At 38.4% G+C, this 20,125-nt stretch overlaps 2 protein-coding genes across 2 annotated transcripts in view; one reads left to right on the top strand and one right to left on the bottom strand.

Moving 5' to 3' along the window:
- LOC122070269 (pre-mRNA-processing-splicing factor 8A) overlaps positions 1–2,517 on the top strand; it is a 36,744-nt gene extending 34,227 nt beyond the window's left edge. Inside the window, exons 21-26 of the mRNA XM_042634391.1 lie at positions 68–541; positions 634–795; positions 925–1,122; positions 1,208–1,486; positions 1,618–1,860; positions 2,013–2,517. Coding sequence (XP_042490325.1) covers positions 68–541; positions 634–795; positions 925–1,122; positions 1,208–1,486; positions 1,618–1,860; positions 2,013–2,204 — 1,548 coding nt within the window. The 3' untranslated portion in view covers positions 2,205–2,517. The remainder of the gene's footprint in view (positions 1–67; positions 542–633; positions 796–924; positions 1,123–1,207; positions 1,487–1,617; positions 1,861–2,012) is intronic.
- A 13,285-nt stretch (positions 2,518–15,802) lies between these two features.
- On the bottom strand, positions 15,803–17,027 carry LOC122070266 (transcription factor MYB23-like). Its single transcript, XM_042634387.1, has 3 exons — positions 16,806–17,027; positions 16,599–16,728; positions 15,803–16,495 (listed from the first exon to the last, which is right to left on the bottom strand). Exons 1-3 carry the CDS (start codon positions 16,936–16,938, stop codon positions 16,045–16,047), a joined length of 714 nt encoding a protein of 237 aa, XP_042490321.1. The 5' UTR covers positions 16,939–17,027; the 3' UTR covers positions 15,803–16,044.
- Positions 17,028–20,125: the final 3,098 nt, after the last annotated feature.

Here is a 20,125-nt window from a genome sequence, read left to right as displayed (position 1 = left end):
TTATTCAATTTTAAGTTTTTAGCCTATTTGGCTCCTTGTTGCTAAGAGGCAACATGAATTCTTGCAGGTTATCCACACGAGTGTGTGGGCAGGACAAAAGCGTCTTGGCCAGCTGGCGAAGTGGAAAACAGCAGAAGAAGTAGCTGCTCTGGTACGGTCGTTGCCTGTTGAGGAACAGCCAAAGCAAATTATTGTGACCCGTAAAGGAATGCTGGATCCTTTGGAGGTCCACTTGCTTGATTTTCCGAACATCGTGATCAAAGGAAGTGAATTGCAGCTGCCGTTCCAGGCATGCTTAAAGATCGAGAAATTTGGTGATTTGATTTTGAAGGCTACGGAGCCTCAGATGGTCTTATTCAACATCTATGATGATTGGTTGAAGAGTATATCATCCTACACTGCATTCTCCCGTCTCATTCTAATTTTGCGTGCACTTCATGTAAACAATGAGAAGGCAAAAATGTTGTTGAAGCCTGACAAGACAATTGTCACTGAACCACATCACATCTGGCCTTCTCTCTCAGATGATCAATGGATGAAGGTAAGAGTATAAATTTGTATTTGGGTGCATGTTGTATTTGCATATGCCCATCAATGTGGCACAGTTGGTAATATTTTTGTTTTCTTAACCAGGTTGAGGTTGCTTTGAGAGATCTTATACTCTCAGACTATGCCAAGAAGAATAATGTGAATACATCAGCATTGACTCAGTCTGAGATTCGGGATATCATACTTGGGGCTGAGATAACTCCACCTTCACAACAAAGACAGCAGATAGCAGAAATTGAGAAGCAGGTAATGCATTTGGTTATTTTAGTTGGTATGACAGCTTTTGAGCATAATTGCGGATTCATCTCTACTGGATGTTTCTGTTGGTTGGTACTTCTTCCCTTTCCTAATTTCTCTCTGAAAATTTATCTGCAGGCAAAAGAAGCAAGCCAGTTGACAGCAGTCACAACAAGGACAACAAATGTTCATGGTGATGAACTCATAGTGACAACGACAAGTCCCTATGAACAAGCAGCATTTGGGTCCAAAACAGATTGGCGTGTGAGAGCTATCTCGGCTACAAACCTGTATCTCCGAGTCAATCACATATACGTGAACTCAGAGGACATTAAGGTACTGATGCCCTTGTTCCTCTCTCTCCCTCTCTCTCTCTCTGGTGGGCAATTATTGACCTTGGGGTTCTGAACTATGATAACAGGAGAGTGGCTATACATACATCATGCCCAAAAACATCTTGAAGAAGTTCATCTGCATAGCAGATCTGCGGACTCAAATTGCAGGATACCTCTATGGAATAAGTCCCCCTGACAATCCTCAAGTTAAGGAAATACGCTGTATTGGCATGCCACCACAGTGGGGGACTCACCAGCAGGTTCATCTCCCATCTGCTCTCCCTGAGCATGATTTCTTAAATGATCTGGAGCCATTGGGATGGATGCATACTCAGCCAAATGAGCTCCCTCAGCTGTCACCACAGGTACTTGTTACAGCCTTCGTGTATCTAATCTCCAATTTAAGTATTGTTGGCTCAATCATAGTTATCATTATCTACATCAATGCCGATTGCTGCAGCATTTATATGTTGACTTGGGGAATCGCTTTTTGCAGGATCTCACTTCCCATGCCCGGATTCTTGAAAATAATAAGCAATGGGACGGGGAAAAGTCCATTATTTTAACTTGCAGTTTTACCCCAGGTTCTTGCTCGCTGACAGCATACAAGCTTACTCCCACAGGTTATGAATGGGGCCGACTCAACAAGGACACCGGAAGCAATCCTCATGGTTACCTGCCTACTCATTATGAGAAGGTTCAGATGCTTCTTAGCGACCGCTTCTTAGGTTTCTACATGGTATACATGGACCAGCCTTATCCTAAATTTCAAGCTAATAAGGCCTAGTATATTTTGCTTGTCTTGGTTTTTAGTGACCTTTCCATTATTACCTTTAATAGCTTTACCTTCACAGTGCTGAGTAATTACTCTGCTGTTCTGGTGGTTCTCAGATTCCTGATAACGGGCCATGGAATTACAACTTCATGGGGGTGAAGCACACACTGAGCATGAAGTATGGAGTTAAGCTCGGAGCGCCTAGAGAGTATTATCATGAGGATCATAGGCCCACACATTTTCTAGAATTCAGCAACTTGGAGGAGGGAGAGACTGCTGAGGGAGACAGGGAAGATACATTCACTTAGGCACAAGATATTACTGTTGGTTTAATTGCAGATTGTCTAACAACTGAACAGTAGCAGAAAATATTGTTGAATCCATGGCGCTAGTTGCAGCACTATATTTTTGGAGGATAGCTTATTGCTTGCTATGAGGAAGATCAACCTTTCAATTGTACATGTACATAGTCTATAGCCAATGTTATATAACTAATATGTTGATGAACTTCACGTGTTTCGTACTGTGGTGGGATAGTGTACATCCATATATCAATTTATTGGTATCTTCCATTGAGCAACTATCTGCTTGGGGCAGTTGTTTCTCATTTCTTGTCTAAAATAGTCGCTCAGTTTACTTGAAATTCAGAATGTGTACATCCAGGTATTCTGAGCTGGTGGGCGTAGGCAATGCCACCTCTATCTCTTGTTTTCACATAAAATGATTTTGCTACCCTCCAATGTAGTATACGATTTAGGACATGGACACATGGTGGCTGATGGCAATGTTAGAAAATCCGAAGATATCGGCAGGGGCATCAAAAAGAGTTTTCCTTTTTATTTAAAAGCTTGCCCGCCTTTGAAATGGTTCAGTTGGTGGTAGGGTCCAGCGACTAAAAGAGCATAGCACATTGCGTGGTGTTCGGAGCGTCCTGGACCCTGACGGCTTTTTGGAGTCTGGAAGACCGATTGTAGACCATCAGACCATGCCTGGTCGTTGGGATAACCCTTTTCCATACATTTTCTATTGCAATTCATTAAGGGGAAAGAGCAGTAAAAGTAATCCTGTGGTTACAACCTCGTTGTTAGTGTGTGGCGATTAGTGATGGAAGCAGTTTTACGCATCAAATATGACAGGGAGATACTGGTCTGGGGCTCCGCATTCAATGAGATATGCTAAATGGCCTCACATTTAAGAATTTTTTTGCGGGGTGGGGTAACCCTGGCATAGGTAATGAGGAACCTATGGGACCTTGTGCAAGTAGAGTCACTAGACAACCTGCACTGGATCTCTCCCGTCTTTCCTCCTCAGTTGTTTGACTTGCTAGGTATGTTAAATTTTGAGGAAGAAATTCTTGTAAGGTGGGGGAAAATGTCACTTCAATCCTCTAATCCGATTAAATTTGAACTTTTGTCAATAGGTGATGCACCCGAGAGTATTAGCTCAGCTACCTATTGGCTTGCAACAAGCTATTGCATAGAGGGGAGAAATGACCCTTCATGTTAGTGCGGACTGCGGACGTTGTCGGTTAAAGTGGAAGGGACTCAAACCTCCCAAGCCTTGATGGTAAGTGATCCAAAAACTTCCTCCCTTGACCCTTTACATTCGGGCATTTTCTTTGGAAATACCCACTGGTGGACATCTACCATGTGAGGCATAGTAGGATATACTTTGGGCATTTTCCCTGGAAATTATCTCACCCAGTCTACAGACAAGGTGAGTGGTGGTTTGAACTTATTTTGGAGTATTTTAAATATGGAATTGAAATATGCCAATGCAAGTTTATGTTTTATAATTATTATGACATGTTTGCTCTTGTTGAATTATATATAATGTTGATATATTGATTGTTGCGTGTGCGTGAGATCCGGTGTAGTCTAGGGAAATTTCAGTACCATGATCGCCACAATGTGGGTTGCAGCATGATTTTGGGTGTATATTAGTTCAGGCTTGGATATGGAATGTAGTGTAATTGATGGGAATTCCGGTAGTATATGGACATCCTAACTGTATGTATGCTAGTCTAGGCTTGGACATGTAATATAGTGTGGTCGATAGGAATGTTGATACTGTATGGTCATGCTAACTGTATCAATATAAAATGCATGTATATTATAGTGGTTAGGTATAATTACGTTGTGCTCCAACAGGGGGTGAGGTGTTGAATAATCCATTGTTGTATTTTCGATGAATCCTTGAGGAATGCGACTTTTGCTGTATGATGTGATAGTTGTTGGAGGAGAAAATAAGCTTCGATGTAGCCGATGGTGATTCCGGTGTCGTGGCCACCAGGAGGGGATTATCAAGGTTTTGCAAGGTAACCGAGGGCACATTCTGGGATCAGTAGGCTTCTATTCACAACTAGAGTTTTATCTTTGAGTGACTGATGGTGATTCTGAGACCATGATATTGCCTAATGTATCGTAATAGCATAAACCCTACTTAATTGTATGTTAGGTGGTTAATAATAATATGAATTGCATCATTTCGAATCATAGATTATATATATGACTATTTGCATGAACCTCATCCCTCATTGAGCTAGTCGTAACTCATACCATTTGCGTGTTTCTTTTTAGATGACAATGCAGGTACCGTGGTACCCATGAGCAGCGATTTGTTCTCTTCTATGGCAGATTACAATGGGAGTGGTTAATACCAGATCTCGAGGAGCATGATTTAGTCTGTCCATGTGACATTTGTGCATATTCACCATGAGCTGAGGGTGCTGCTGCCCATTGTCATCTCTTCTCTTAATATTATTATTATTTTTGGATATTCAGCAGAATCTTATGTTATGTCTTGAGTACTTACAATAGAGATAATTTTGGTTATTGTAATATAACTAATACTTAGATTCAATTACTAGTATCTTTTATTATCATTTCCCCTGCAATTGATTTTAGTACTAGTTTGTTAGATAGTTGTGACGGTTAAGGTACTACTATCAGAGATCCTGATAGAGAGATAGGATGAGTAAGTGTCCTTGTCACACTGTAAGTATTGTAGTGGGAATTGAGTGTGACACAATCAAAGATAAGAAATGCGTTTGACCTAATCTCCTCAACAGAGAGGGGTACATAGGCACCCTTAAATGGAAATCAGGTTTGGACCCAAATAGAAAACAAAAATAAAATCATAGTACTGTAATAATCAAGGAACAATCAAATTATCCGAGGTCCATACCCCTTATTCAAAACAAGAAACCAACATCGAAGCGAAGAAATGAAAATCTCTAAGTTTGAAAATCAATAAAAAAGAATGTAATATAATAATATCCAACTCCTACCCCACCTTCCAAGGTTTTCCTGCAGTTTCTCAATTCGTTCTTTAAGATCCTTTAACTCAACCTCATCAGCATCCCTAGTCTTGTCCACGTAATCGTCCACCTCAGTCTTATCACTCTTTCGTCTCTTAAAGCTAGGTTCTCCATCTGTCACTCTCTTCCAAACACTCTTTCCATTCCAAGCAGTCTCTCAGGTGAGGCATTTCCATTTATGGCATTTCATAAGACATGAACCATTTCGGATAATCAGGAGAAGTTTAGATGAATGAGAAAAGATTACCATCAGTTAATAGCAAATGGTTATGCTAAGCTAGGGGTGCAAGTTTGGCCTGACGGCCCAAACCCGCCCTTGGCCTGCCCTGATCTTGAACAAGCACTAATCCAAAATTTTTGGCCTTGAGGGCCGGCCCGGCCCTGAAATTTACGACCCTGAGTCAGGGTCAGGGCGGGTAAGGGTTGATGTCTTTGGCCCGCCCAGCCCGCTCTGAAGCCGACCCTGATTTTTTTACCCTGAATTTTGGCCCTGGTTTTGGCCCTACTCGGCCCTGATTTTTGCCCCTAATGTTGACCCTGGTTATGACCTTAGTTGTGACCCTGATTTTAACCTAATTTTATATATTATTTCACATTGAGTCATTGACATCTCAAAATTCCTAATATATCTTCTCACAGTCTCACCGATCTCTCTTACATTTTTTACCAATAAAAAAGATCTCTTTTCCTTTTTCTACCCAAAAAAAAATATATTCTAGTAATTATTATTAATAAATGAAAAATAATTAATATATATTTTTAAATTACCATCTTAAATCAATATGTAATTGTTGATATGAATATTTATTTTCGATTTTTATTATATATATATATATATATATAGATAGATAGATAGATAGATATATTTAATACAATGAAAATTGGTAGAAAATCATTTTCTACCAATCTTGTTCCTTGAACTTGAAGTTTTTTTCTTCACTCTCATCAAGCGGAGGTTTAGTTTTCTTGCAGTTTGCCTTATTAGGATGATCTCTTTGTTTATCATGACAAATAATTGAAATTTTTTGGATTATTTACTTTCTTAGGATGATCTCCTCTTTGTTTATCATAATAGTTAGAGTTATTTGTATTATTTGAATATTTGCTATAGGATGTTCTTTTCATAACAAGTAATTTGTAACTTTGTGTTTTTTTATCTCCTCTTCATTATGAATATTTTTTATTTTTAAGTTGTTTCATATTTTGTAGGGTCAGGGTCAGTGTATACCCGGCCCTTGATGGCAAACAAGGGTCAAGGTCAATCAGGGCCATCCCAGCCCTTGATGGCAAACCAGGGTTAGGGTCAATCAGGTCAGGGTCAGGGTCATCCCGGCCCAACCCTGAAAAATCAGGGTCAATCAGGGTGGGTAAGGGTTGGGTTGAACCCTGAAGGGTAGGGCCTGGGTTGAAGTTTTACGGCCCTGAGTCAGGGTCAGGGTGGGTTTGGGCCCAGTTAAGAGGACTAAGGGTTAGGCTAGGGTTTTAAGAAGCCCAACCCAACCCGGCCCTATTGCACCTCTATGCTAAGCCTTGGCAATATGAACACTAAAGCATAAGAGTGATGTTCAGGAAGGTGAATCTTAGTCAGACCATCAGGAATAGGATAAATTAGTCGATACTAACAAAGAATTCTGCATGCCAAGTAGAATGAGGTGCGAGTCACCCCCAACAACCTCACATAGTAGATGATCCAGTGCAGCAGTGTTTGACATTTTTTGGAGGTGGTGATTTTGATTGATTCTTACACTGTTGAGGTTATGCTCTGTTAGATGCTCCTACCCTTTCCAACATCCTCCTTGGACTATCAAGTTTGAACGCCTTCCTCCTTTGTCTGTGAAGCCAACATTGAGTCTCCACCAGTGTTAGAGCCTAAACCATTACTAGATTCATTGTAATACGCTTTTTTGATATCGAATGAGAAATTACCTGTCATCATTGTTTCCAATTTGACACCTGATCAAGAAATAAAACTATTGGATGTTCTCAAACAATATAAGGCTACCATTGGTTGGTCAGTGTCTGATTCATAAGGTATTCTCCTATCAATTTGTATGCATCATATCTACTATGATGATGAAGCTAAACCTTTCCAAGATGCGCTAAGGAGAGTGCATCCTAACATGTATGATTTTCAAGAAAGATGTGGTGACATGGTTAGACGCATACACTTTTTAATCCCATCTCTGAGAGAAAGTGGGTGTGTCCCACTTAAGTTGTGCTAAAAAGTTGGGCATTACTGTTGTTGAGAATAACCAGGGTGATAGGATCCCTACTCGCACAATCACAGGTTGGCAGGTATGCATTGATTATCGAAATTGAATTTTGTTATTTGTAAGGATCACTTTCCTTTGAGTTCATTGATCAGATCCTAGTAAATTTAGCAGAGTAAGACTATTTCTGTTTCTTGGATGGTTATTCAAGTTATAATCAAGTCGTTATTTAATCCTAAAGATCAAGAGAAAACTAATTTCACTTGACCTTATGGTACATTTTTTTGATGAATGCCCTTTGGTCTATGTAATGCACCCACCACATTCCAGAGGTGTATGATATTTATTTTTTTTGACATAATGGGGAGTTTCTTGAGGTATTCATGGATGATTTCTCTATCTCGGGTCTTCCATTGATGATTGTTTCTTAAAATTGACTAAAGTTTTGAAACCTTGTATGGAGACAAATCTGATTCCGAGTTGGGAGAAGAGCCATTTCATGGTTCAAGATGTCATCATTCTAGGTCACATTGTATCTAAACATGGGATAGAGGTTGATAAGGAAAAGGTTGATTTGATTTTAAACTCCCACCTCCCACTTCTGTTCGACAAGTCCGTTCATTTTTAGGCCATGCAGACTTCTATAGGTGATTCATTAAGGACTTCAGTACTATATCTAGAATTTTGTGTAATTTTCTTGTCAAGGACACACGTTTTGTCTTCGATGATACCTGCCTTCCAGCTTCTATATCATTAGAGCTTTATTGTTTGCAACACTCATAATCCAGCCTTTGGATTAGTCGCTGCTATTTGATATTATGTATGATGCATCTGACTATATAGTTGGAGTTGTGTTAGGGAAGCGAGTAGATAAAAAACCCATTTGTTATATATTATGCTGGTAAGATTTCAAAAGCTCAATTGAATTATACTATGACTGAGAAAAATTGCTAGCAGTTGTATTTTCTCTCGATAAATTCAGGTCTTATCTCCTTGGATCCAAGGTTATGGTGTATTCTGATCATGCTACTCTTAGGCATTTAATTACCAAGAAAGACACCAAACCTAGGTTGATTAGATAGATTCTTCTGTTACAAGAATTTGATTTAGAAATTCAGAACAAAAAAAGTTCCAAGAATGTGATACCATATCACCTATCTAGGATCTTAGTTGAGTCACCCTCTACCACTGAGTTGGTTAGAAATTTATTTCATGATGAACAATTATTTACAGTTTTGGTCTGCACATATAGTGAACTACCTGACTATTAGGAAGCTTTCTAATGGTTGGAGTAAGAAAGATAAAGATAGATTCTTCTTACAACTGAAGTTCTATTATTCAGAGAATCCGGAGTAGTTTAAGTATTGTCCTGACCTGATTATTAGTCGCTATGTCCCAGAGACTGAGTTTCATCTTATCATTACCTTTTGTCACATTCTTATATGTGAAGGGTATTTTAGTGGCAAGAAAACTGCTACCAAGACTTTAGAGAGTGGTTTCAATTGGCCTACCATCTTTAGAAATGCCCATGAGTTTTGCAGCATTTGTGTCTAGTGTCAGAAAGTCGAAAACATTTCTCGTAGAGAAATGATGCCCCTTAATCTTATTCCGGTTATTGAAATCTTTGATGTGTGAGAAATAAATTTCATGAGACCTTCCCTTTATCTTATGACTTTGAGTATATTTTGGTTGCAGTAGACTATGTATCCAAATGGGTTGAAGTAGTGGCCACGAGAACCAATGATCACAAGGTTGTGGTTAAGTTTGTATAGAGTCATATTTTCAGTCACTTTGGATTTTCACGTGCCATCATTAATGATGGTGGCTCCCATTTTAAGCATTGGAATTTTTGGAGCTCTACTACAAAAGTATTCTATTACTCATAAGGTTGCCACGCCTTATCATCCACGTACTAATGGTCAAGTAGAAGTATCCAATAGGGAGATCAAGTGTATTTTTTACGGTTAGGCTTGATAGGAAAGATTGGTCTTTGAGACTAAATGATGCATTGTGGACCTACCATACTACTTATACGACTCCTATTGGCATGTCTCCTTATCGATTGGTATTTGGGAAAACTTGTCACCTACTCGTTGAGTTGGAATATCGTGCTTATTGGGCCATTAAAATGTTTTATTTGGACGTGGTCAAAATTGGTTCCAACTGTTGTCTTCAACTCTTGGAGTTGGAAGAAATGCATAATGATGCGTATGAGAGTGCACATATTTATATGGCGAGGACAAAGGTTTTTCATGATAAACATATTATCCGTAAATCATTTGAAGTTAACCAGAGAGTTGGGCTTTTTAATGCCTCTTTCTTGGTAAGCTTCTTTCTCGATGGGATGATCCCTTTGTGTCACTAAAGTGTCGCCCCATGGTGTTATTACCAATCAAAATCTTAAAACAGGGCACACTTTTTAGGTTTATGGGCATCGTCTTAAACATTATAAGGATGGTATACTGATAGGCAGGTCGTTGAATCTATTTTATTTGATTGACCCATTTTATGATTTATTTTGATTTAATGACCACAATTTTTTCTGGCTGAAGACAGTGGACTTGGCACTTGTGGGAGGCAACCCATTTACTTTGTATTTTTCAGGTTTAGTGTTCTGGCTTATTCATATTGGTGCATATGATAGCAATAACATTTCATTCCATCAGGTTGTATTACTCCTTCCCTTTACTTTGTTTTGTTCCTCTTGCTTTATAATGTGTTATACTTTAACCTACCACTGGGGACAATGTCATTTAAGATTGGAAGTGAGGGTGAATTTGTGATTGTGACTAACTCGCACAAATTTTGAATTTGGAAAATTTTTAACTCTAATATTAATTGCATATTTTGCTGAATTTTTCTACTCTAGAGCTTTTGAGATCTTTCTCAAGAGTTATAGCATGTGATTTTAGAGTGTGTTGATATGTTTAATAGTTAACTAAGATTAGAACATTATTGCTCTTCTGTGTTAGTTAACCTTTTTTTTTTTTCTTCTTAGAATGTGAAATTACCATTTTAGTGAATGTTTATGATGATTCTTGTGTAACTATGAAAACTTTATGTGTTAAATTTTTTCTTCAAATCATTCATTATGATTTCCTCCCTGGTAACTGGGTTTTCTTGCCACAAGAATTGAAATTAGGGTCACACAGGTGGAATGTCTATATATAGAAAAAAACAGATTTCCTTCTGAGTAATTGGGCCTCTATGCCATAAACATAAAGTTTCGCGTACAAATTGAACAGTTAGAGAAAAAAAATTAAAGACTTTGATCTAGGCTTAAATTATAGGCTATTTGGGTTGAGTAAGTCCTAGGGGTGTTTTACATCTACTTCTTTAAAGCCATATGACTTGAGAGAAATTAACCCAAAGCTCGTTATATAGCCCATTTAGAAAGTTAGCAGGTCAGGACATTGCTCGGGTCAGAGTATTTGTGGAAAAAAAAAAAAGAGCATGATCTTAGTTGCATTGTAAAAGTGATTACTTGTATGACACAAATGACCTTATGACTTAGTTACGATGATTGATTTTGAATGTAAGAGTAGAAGTTAGCTAATGTGGAAGAAGATGTTTTTCGTTTATCTTGTGTTGAATTGCATTGGCATACTTAGAATCCTTATTATTGATTCATCAATGATGCTCTTACTTGTTATGAGTACTTACATTAAGCTGTTAGCATGATAAGTAGAGTTGTTCTATTTTCTTTCACTCGAGGACGAGCAAAAGTGCAAGTTGGGGAGTGTTATTGGGTCATAATTATACATGATATTGTTATTTAACTGTTAATTTTTATTGGATTTCATGATTAAATTGATTATGTTTTGCTATTTTATTGTGATTGCAAGGTTTCAAGGGTAGAATTGTAATTCCCAAGAGAAGAAGAAAAAAAGAAGAAATTGAGAAGGGGAGAGAGAGAACCACACGACTTTCCTCTCCTTCTCTCTTTCACACGTGCCTCTCTTTTCCCTCTCTTACTTTCTCTCATCCTTTTCTCTCTCCTTGTCCAATTTGGAATAGGATTCCTCCTCTCCTAAAATCTCTCCATCTCTTCTCCCCTGGGCCACGTTTCTCTCTCCCTATTTTTCCTCCCTCTGGTAGAATTTCTCATTCTCTTTTCCTCTCCATCTCATGGTTCTCTCTCCCCCTTCTCACACCAAAGCCATATCTCTCTCTCTCTCTCTCTCTCTCTCTCTCTCTCTCTTCATCCATGCGTTCTCAAAAACGTAAAACAGCTATGGGAGAACTCTTTCAAGCAAATGTGCATTCGACTTTTTTTTTTGGACAGAATAGACAAACTATTTTTTTTTTCTTTTGATATTTCCGGATAGATGAGGCTAATTTTTGAAAATTGGATGGCTAAAAATCTCTTATTTTATCTCCCCTCCCATAACTCTCTTCTAAGATTCCTCACTCCCACTCATGCCATCTCTCTTTTTTCTCTTTCACACTCCTTATTTAAGGAGTGCTTCTCCATTGTTTGTGGTCCTTCTTCCTCTTCTCCATTGTTTGTGGTCCTTCTTCCTCTTCTCCATTGATCTACACAATAGTCATCTCTCCCATCACACACTACTTTTATCCACGATCACTACCTGGTTTCATCACAATTTTGTTTGGAGAAGACTTCATGGAAAACACTCCCATTCACTGGCGTTTGGTTACATCATTGGAAGCATGTAGTTGCTACCCTTCGTTGATTCGCACCATGAGCAGCTAAGTCCCTTTTTCTATTCTTAGGGGAGGGGACAAAACAATCATCAAGAGGGATACAAAAAAAGCTAGGGGTGGGGGCAAATTATATGCCAAGAAAAGAATGGAACACTGAAAAAGGGGGAGGGGAGAAACAAAAAAAAAAGAGGCTTTATTAAAATTAGGAGGAGCAAGAGACAAGTGGAAGATCCCAAGCTAAAGCAAGGTGCCTATTTATAAAAGAATCTGGGCACCTGGCACACCTATAAAGGATTTATTCCTCACCTCGAAGGTGATGGCAATCCATATTTGATCAATAGAACGGGAAGACGAAATCCATCTCTTTTTATTTCTTTCCCACCAAATATTGTGAATTGCTACACAAAAAGACAACTTACCTACAATGTCACAAGAAGTTTTGCCACTGAATTTCTTTAAGATCCACCTCCATTCTCTATCAAAAGAAGGATAACTTTAGGGAGGGGCCAACATTTCTTGAGGATACCAATGCAAACAGACTAGAAAAAGGGACAGGAAAAAAAAAAAAGATGATCCACACTTTCCATGGAGTTCCAACGAAGGCAACAATTAAGAATAGATATATTTCTTTGAATAAGAAACTCCTATGTCAGAAGGGACTTAGTCATAGCCCTCCAAGCAGTAAAGGAATGCCTAGGGATGGAAGAACTAAACCAAATAGACAGAAACCATGGAACAATAGGAGTTCTAATGTACACAAAATTCCAAACAATAAAACTGATGAATTTATTAGTAAGGTTATCCCATTGAACTAAATCCCCACTACCCAATACCCATAGGCCTAAAGAGAATATTGGGGAGCTTATTCCAAACCTTTATGTGTGTGTGTGTGTGTGTGTGTGTGTGTGTGTGAGAGAGAGAGAGAGAGAGAGAGAGAGAGAGAGAGAGAGAGAGAGAATTATTAGGGCTAGAAAGCCAATTCTCATTTTTCAAGATGGAGGAAACCTTAGTAAACCTATTCGAATTAGCATCATATCTGATTCTGTCACCGAATTTTAAAATAAGGACACCATCAGGATGCCAATTTTCAAGCCAAAGAACTATGTCAGAGCCATCATCAATAGAACATCGAATTTTTCTAGACATAAAATTTCTAGATTTAAGAAATTTTCTCGAGGCCCAAGAAATATCCAAAGGATAAGGGGCAGCCCAATTAGAGTCGGACTTGAGGGATCAAGAATACAACCAGTCAACTCCAAAGCTCTTCTTACGAGAGGCAATATTTCAGATAAGCTTAACAATCCTCAAAATATTATACTTTTTAACTCTATAAAGACCAAGACCCCCTTCATTTTTTGGAAGACAGACCTTATCCTAAGTAATGAGATGGAGAAAATCTGCACTATTTTGACCTTTCTAAAGGAAGGAAGCTATAAGAGATTCGATCTTTGAAGAGATAGAAGCTGGAAGCCCAAAAAATCCAGACTAGAAAATATAGGAGTTTTGCATAACTGATCTAATGAGCTCAAGGCGACCAACAAATTTGGACTTAGAGAATGTTACATCTTTGATTTTCAAAACAACATTCGCATCAATTTTAGTAAATTTAGCCTTTTAGTTCTCTGTGGGTTCGGCCTCTTATACTAAATCATAGTCTAGTTAAGATTTTATTTTGATTCGTTCACGACAGCAATCAATGATGAACCCTAGGCCGTCATGACTGACATTTTAAGGATTTTTTCCTTGAAAATGAGTCACTCGGTCCACCCGAAGTGGCCAACATTATGGCTCCACTTAGATGTAAGGGAAATTAAAGGGAAGGTAAGTGAACATTTCAAACTTTAAAAAAAAAAAAATTGTAATCATTACCCCATTTGACTATATTACTAACTCAAAATTATGGCATATTTGGTTATTAAATTTCACTTTACTTTTTGCATCTAAAAGTCTTTGCTTTAGAGTGTCAAATATATCATTACTGAATATGGTAAGAAATTTAAGTAGTTTAAACAATCACATGGGATAATGATTACAAAATTTCTACTCTAAGTTTTTCGCTTCCTTCCCTTTAAATCTCACTTGCAACTTAACATAGTCTTTCAAAGACTTTTAGTTTTTTCGGGTAATAAAGTACACTTCTCCACCCTTCGGTAGACTAGGCAAACATTTGGCCCATAAATGATCCTGCGACCCACATTGGACCAAGAAAGCCCAAGGTCCATGAGAACTAAGCAACCATGAGTGAGTGGCTTGAAGGAGTGAAGAATAGTCTAACTTAGGTCCCCGCTTCTTCAGGCATGGTTCCTTGTTGATTGAGCAACCCTTGGGGTTTTAACATTTAAGATTTGGCCTAGACACGGAATCATTTACTTTCAAATCTCATTTGATGCTTTTGACTAGTGGTAAAATTTTCATAAAATCTAATGTTATCACGGGATGAAGCTTCTCATCACTTAGTTAACTTGGAGGTTTAAACCCAAGACCTCATGGTAGGTTGGTTTTAATGTTCCATAGTCTATCAAGTTCCCTAGACACTACTTATGAGGATATGCTGAACCCCACTTTGATATCAGTTATTGGGAATTAATGAGCAAGCACGAGGAAGAAATCAACCAAACAATTACACTTAACAAAAAGAATTTAACCGACGTGAATGCTTACATCTGCCTGAGAGAACTATTTTAACTAAGCGAAAAAAACTCTCCACCACTCTCAACCTCATAATATAATTTCTCTTTATTCATGTCTAGGGTTTCTCCACAAAGACAATATATAAGAAACCCTAAAAATCTTAATCTCCACAGAATTATAATTTTTCCCCTATACACGTATTGAACCTAAAACCCGATCTAAACATTTATAAGTACAATAACTAATAATTATATATACCACTATAGAATACAAGGATTCGAGAATTAGAGATTTAGTAATCGAAATTGAATACAATATCACAGATCAATCCATATTGGACAGCTTTGCCCCTTGTTTCATTTAAAAATTATTATGATTATTAGTATTATTTTATATCATTCCACCTTTGCTCCGTACTGATCTACCGATATCGGATCAGCTATACCAACACCTCAAACCATGATTCGAACTGGTTAAAAAATAAGACTGGCTGAACAGCATGATGGTACAACATATATAAAGCATAAATTAGATCACACTTGGTAGGTGTAGTCCAGAACTATCAGATTCAATGATGATGATTGAATGCTGATTGTCACTCTTATAAAGTAGAAATAATTTGGCTTCTTCTTCACCATTTGAGTTGAGGGAACAAAAGAAGTAAGATATCAGGTTTCCACAAATAATGTAAGTTCCCTTTTCTGTCTACCCCGTCGGATGGTTCTTGGAATTTCTGTTGTTCGAATCTCGAGATCATCGCTTGGTAAAGTCTGTTATCACCTCACAGTTCACACATACACTTTTTTTTTTTTTTTTTTTTTTTTTTTTTTTTTTTTTTTTTTTTTGATAGAATACAAAGAGAGTGTATTTTTTTTTTTAGGACCTGGTTATACTGAGTCTGATTCTTATTCAATTTTTATTGAAATTAGTGAAGAGTACTAAACACCTTGTGTGAGTGACCCCAAAGAGATAAGGGGAATCAGACTTAGAATCACATACTTTATGAGATGAAGGTCCCTTGGCAACTCAACTACCCTTACGGTAAGAGAGTATTTTTTTCTTATACATACAAACAATTCTGTAATTTTCAAAGACGTTATCGCATGTGAGTATTTTATTCTTCTACGTACACAAAGTTCTGTAATCTTCGAAGGTAAAGCTCTCAAGTGCCAACCTTAAACAATGGTGGACACTGATGACAGCACAAAACTCACAGATAACAAAAGAGACATGACAGTATGACACAGTAAAAATGGTAGTGGAAGTTCTGAACCTTCAGCTGAAGTGGTAGTGGAAGTTCTGAACCGTCAGTAGTGATTCCTACTATGCATTATATGGTACAAAAGCTGGGTACATACTGTCCTCGGGGAAGTAAAAAGGAGATTCTATCCAAGACAACCTCTGATCAGCTCCCTTTTCATATGACTCTAACCAAACATTAAAGGAGCTGAAGTCCAAGACTGGTGGCAGTGATGGATCCTCATATACTGTGTCCCCTCCGCCACTGTTGCCACTACCGGCGGGCAACTGTTGTGATTCAGGGCCGCCGTGGCAGCTGTTGTTGCTGTTATAGGTGGTGACAGCTTCTTGCTTTTCATTACTATCTTCAACACATATGGGTGGATGGGAGATTTTGCTTCTCTTGTTACTACTGGACTTGAAGCTTACCCTAGTCTTAATGCACTGAGGGTACCTTTTGATGAGATGGGTGTTCCAGTAATTCTTAACTTCATTGTCGGTTCGACCAGGAAGTCGACCTGCAATCAATGACCACCTTCACCAGCACCCCCCAAAAAATGGTCAGCTAGTAGTCTTTGGATGATCAATTGGTTTCATTCTTTGTGTGCAGGGTTTTTAACTTTAAAGAACCAAGTTACCGATTTCCAAGAAGGTTATGGAGACGGATGATAAGGTCTTCCTCGTCCTTTGACATCTCTCCACGCTTTAGGTTTGGTCTAAGATAGTTCTTCCATCTAAGTCTGCAGCTCTTCCCTCCTCTCATCAAACCTGCCCATATGAGGGGAAAAAACAAATAATATTTAATGAACATTTAATATACATGGATTGTGAGATATAAGGGTCACCTGATCTCTTTGATACAGTTGTCCACTTCCCCTCCCCATGAGTCTCTACGTATCTTGTGAGAAGCAAGTCCTCTTCTGGCTTCCATGGACCTTTCTTTAACTTAATCTCTTGCTGGCTTCCTTCTGTGTCCATCTCTCTCTCTCTCTCTCTCTCTCTCTCTCTCTCTGAAAAGGAGTGAATGGATATAATATTTAGAACGAATAATCAAGAGTAGTGAGAAAGGGTTTAAATAGAAGGAGACGTGGATGGCTTCCCTTCTAATTAGCAATTACTCCCCCCTTTCACTCGTGACTCATGCATCTCATTCCCTATATATTAGTGATTTATGTTTTCACTTTTATCTTATCTTATGGTGTCCTTATAATGCAATCTTGTGTTCCCAATCTAAATGGGCTATCTGGAAGCTTTTGCATTGTATGGCCAATATGATGCTAAGGAACCTAAGCCCCACTCCCGTTCCACTATGATTTTATTTCCAATGAGAGAGAGAGAGAGAGAATGATTCCACGTGCAGTAACAAGGTCCCCTCTAAAATTGGCACAGGGAGTGAAACTCGATCGATATTTTTGACTGCAGATATGGATATGGACATGGAGTGAGATGTTGCAGAAGTGTATAACATATCCTACTTGGGATGTATGAACCCAGAGATTTTAAGGGGGTGTTTGGTTCGGTAAATCAAATGGTGTATATATCGGATATGAATGTCAATCTTTTGATAGACATTCTTTTAAATTATGTTTTTTTTTTTTTTTCTGAAAAATCGTTTGGTTGCCTTGAGGTAGGGGTGTCAATCGGTAGGTCCGGCTCGATTTCCGTCCGGGTTGAGTAGGTTTCGGTGTGGGAAAGCTGAAACCGAAACCGAAACCGAACCAATAAGGAAATTCTGGTTTCGGTTTGTCTTTGGTTTCTTAAATCGATTTGTAACCGGGTTGATTTTGGTTTTTGGTCCAGTTTGGATTCGACTTTACATACAAATGTATACAAAACTATGCAAATTTTGATTTTTTTAATGAATTTTGGAGTGTTTCGGTTTCTTACCGGTTTGGTTTCAGTTTCGGTCTGGGTTTTGAGCCGGTTTCGGTTTGGTTTTGGGGTTGCAATACTCCAAACGGAACCGAACCAATAAGGCTTTGGTTCGGTTCTATCCGTGTTGTTATCGGTTTGGTCTGGCTGGTTTTACCAGTTCGGTTTAGGAATTGACACCCCTACCTTGAGGCTAGTACATGTTTCTCGCCGGTTGAGATATTGACTTCCGTAGAGAACTTCTTTCCACTTTTTCCTTTTATATTAGGTGGTAAAAATGTTGCTCAAATTTGAGTTTAAGTGTTGAGGTAAACTCAGATTTGGAACACATCCTTTGTAATATGGTCATTCATGGGAAGTAGGGTGCTCACTTATGAGGGTCAATCTAGTGGAACCAAATAGCTCCAAAAATTAAGAATTATCATTTTAAAGAATGTCATATCAAAGATTTACCGAACCAAACACTCCTTAATGGGTTTCACCATGGGTTGATGTGTGTTGTTGGTTTCCTACGGCGAGCAGAGCAGACAGCAGAGTGAATGATTGTTAGATCTGTGGGCTGGGGGTTCCATGACGTGACGACACCTGAGTCACATATCGGGATTTTCTGTTCCATCGACATCATATCATTGCTGAAACCTTATCAAAGCACAAGCAGCCACAAGGAAGAAGAGTAGCATAAAGTGTAAGCCTGATGAGCAGCCGGCCCCTCCTTTCCTTCCTTATTTTCCTCTCAGCATAATTGAAAATTCCTTTCCCACCCTATCATTCTAACCTTTCCAAGAAAATGATTTCTTCATCATCTTCTTCTCAACTAGAGTTAGTGATTATATTATTGTTCTTAAAAAAAGCAGAGTACATGATGTAATATCGGTAACAACCGTCTATCTAATTAAGTACTAATGAACCTAATCAAAGTAACTTTTACTAAGGTAGATTCCTTAGTAAAATATATCTTTACCTTAGGATTGAACCCTCTGTAGTGCGCTACTAGGTAGCGCAGATCCAAAGGTTAGGAGCCCTTAGACATGCAGCCAAGGCATGAGAGTACAGCCAAAGGGGCTCCTAGCCCTTGGATCTGCGTGACACAGTGTCGCATGACAGAGGATCCTGGTGTCTAATTTAAATTACATAATAAGACATTTGTTAAAGTAAAATCTTCCAACTACATAGATCCAAAATAGGTAGGAGGTTGTTATATAATATCTTTGTTTTCAAATTTACTCCATCTCCACTTTATGGAATCTCTCTATGTTTCTGGTGAAGATATACCAAAATTAGGATTCAAATCCTCTGTGGTTGGCAGTGAGTGACAGTGAAGATCCAATGATTGAGAGGGCCTCGGCATGCAGCCCAGCCGCCGGATGCTCACTGCCTCCGTAGAGGATTTTTATCCCCAAAATTAACCCAAGAAATTTCCAAAACCCAAAAGCTGATGTGACAATCTCGTTGAGGCTGGGTCTTGTAAGTGCAGTGTGGATTGGCCTATGATCCGAGTCTGCATCAATACATGTATGTGGCATAATGAATTCTGATTTGATTCAACAATATGTTTTGGGGGGTTGAAATTAAGGATATATGAAAATTGATCATGCTCCCTTATGCTGTGCACATGGGTGGTGGCCCTGAAGAGATTGAAGGAAAGTCCCTACCATGTAGCAATGTACTGGTAGGATTGTTTCCATCAAAAATTTTATTTCCATATATCCAGGGCTGATTCTGATTAACCTGATTTACTGTGTATTGATCAGTTCAATCGATTAAGTTACACTGGGAACTTAGGGTGATTCAAGATGATTCCATCGAGTCAAACCAATTAACAAACTATTTGAATCAGGATTAATTAGAGGGCAAACCTCGGTGCAATGGTAAAGTATTTGAGTAAAGAAACAACCTCTTAGCAAAGCGAGAGTAATATTATGTACATTATACAGAAATCTTTTCTAATCAAGATTAATTGGAGGAGACTCTATCTTGTACAATAGTGTTGAGTTTCTAAACTTGTGAATAATAATAAGTATTATAAGGAGGCCTTGTTTCATGTGCATGTGATGTAGTCCTCCTTACCTAGGGAACCTGAGACACAAGAGCCAAAGCTGGAAAAAGGAAGGCAAAAGAGAGGATAGAAAGAAAGCAAAGCTTAATGCGATTGTTTGTGGTGTAGTGCTGGAATGGAATGTGATGTTACACTTACACATCCAAATCCCACCTAGGTGTTCGGAAAAAAAAAAGCTGTTCCTTTTAAGCTGGCATTTTTATATTTAAGCTTTAGATTGCTATTCCTTCCATTTTT

The sequence above is a fragment of the Macadamia integrifolia genome, unplaced genomic scaffold, assembly GCF_013358625.1.
Source record: "Macadamia integrifolia cultivar HAES 741 unplaced genomic scaffold, SCU_Mint_v3 scaffold869, whole genome shotgun sequence".
Classification (NCBI taxonomy): Eukaryota; Viridiplantae; Streptophyta; class Magnoliopsida; order Proteales; family Proteaceae; genus Macadamia; species Macadamia integrifolia.
This window is presented reverse-complemented; position numbering and strand designations above follow the sequence as displayed.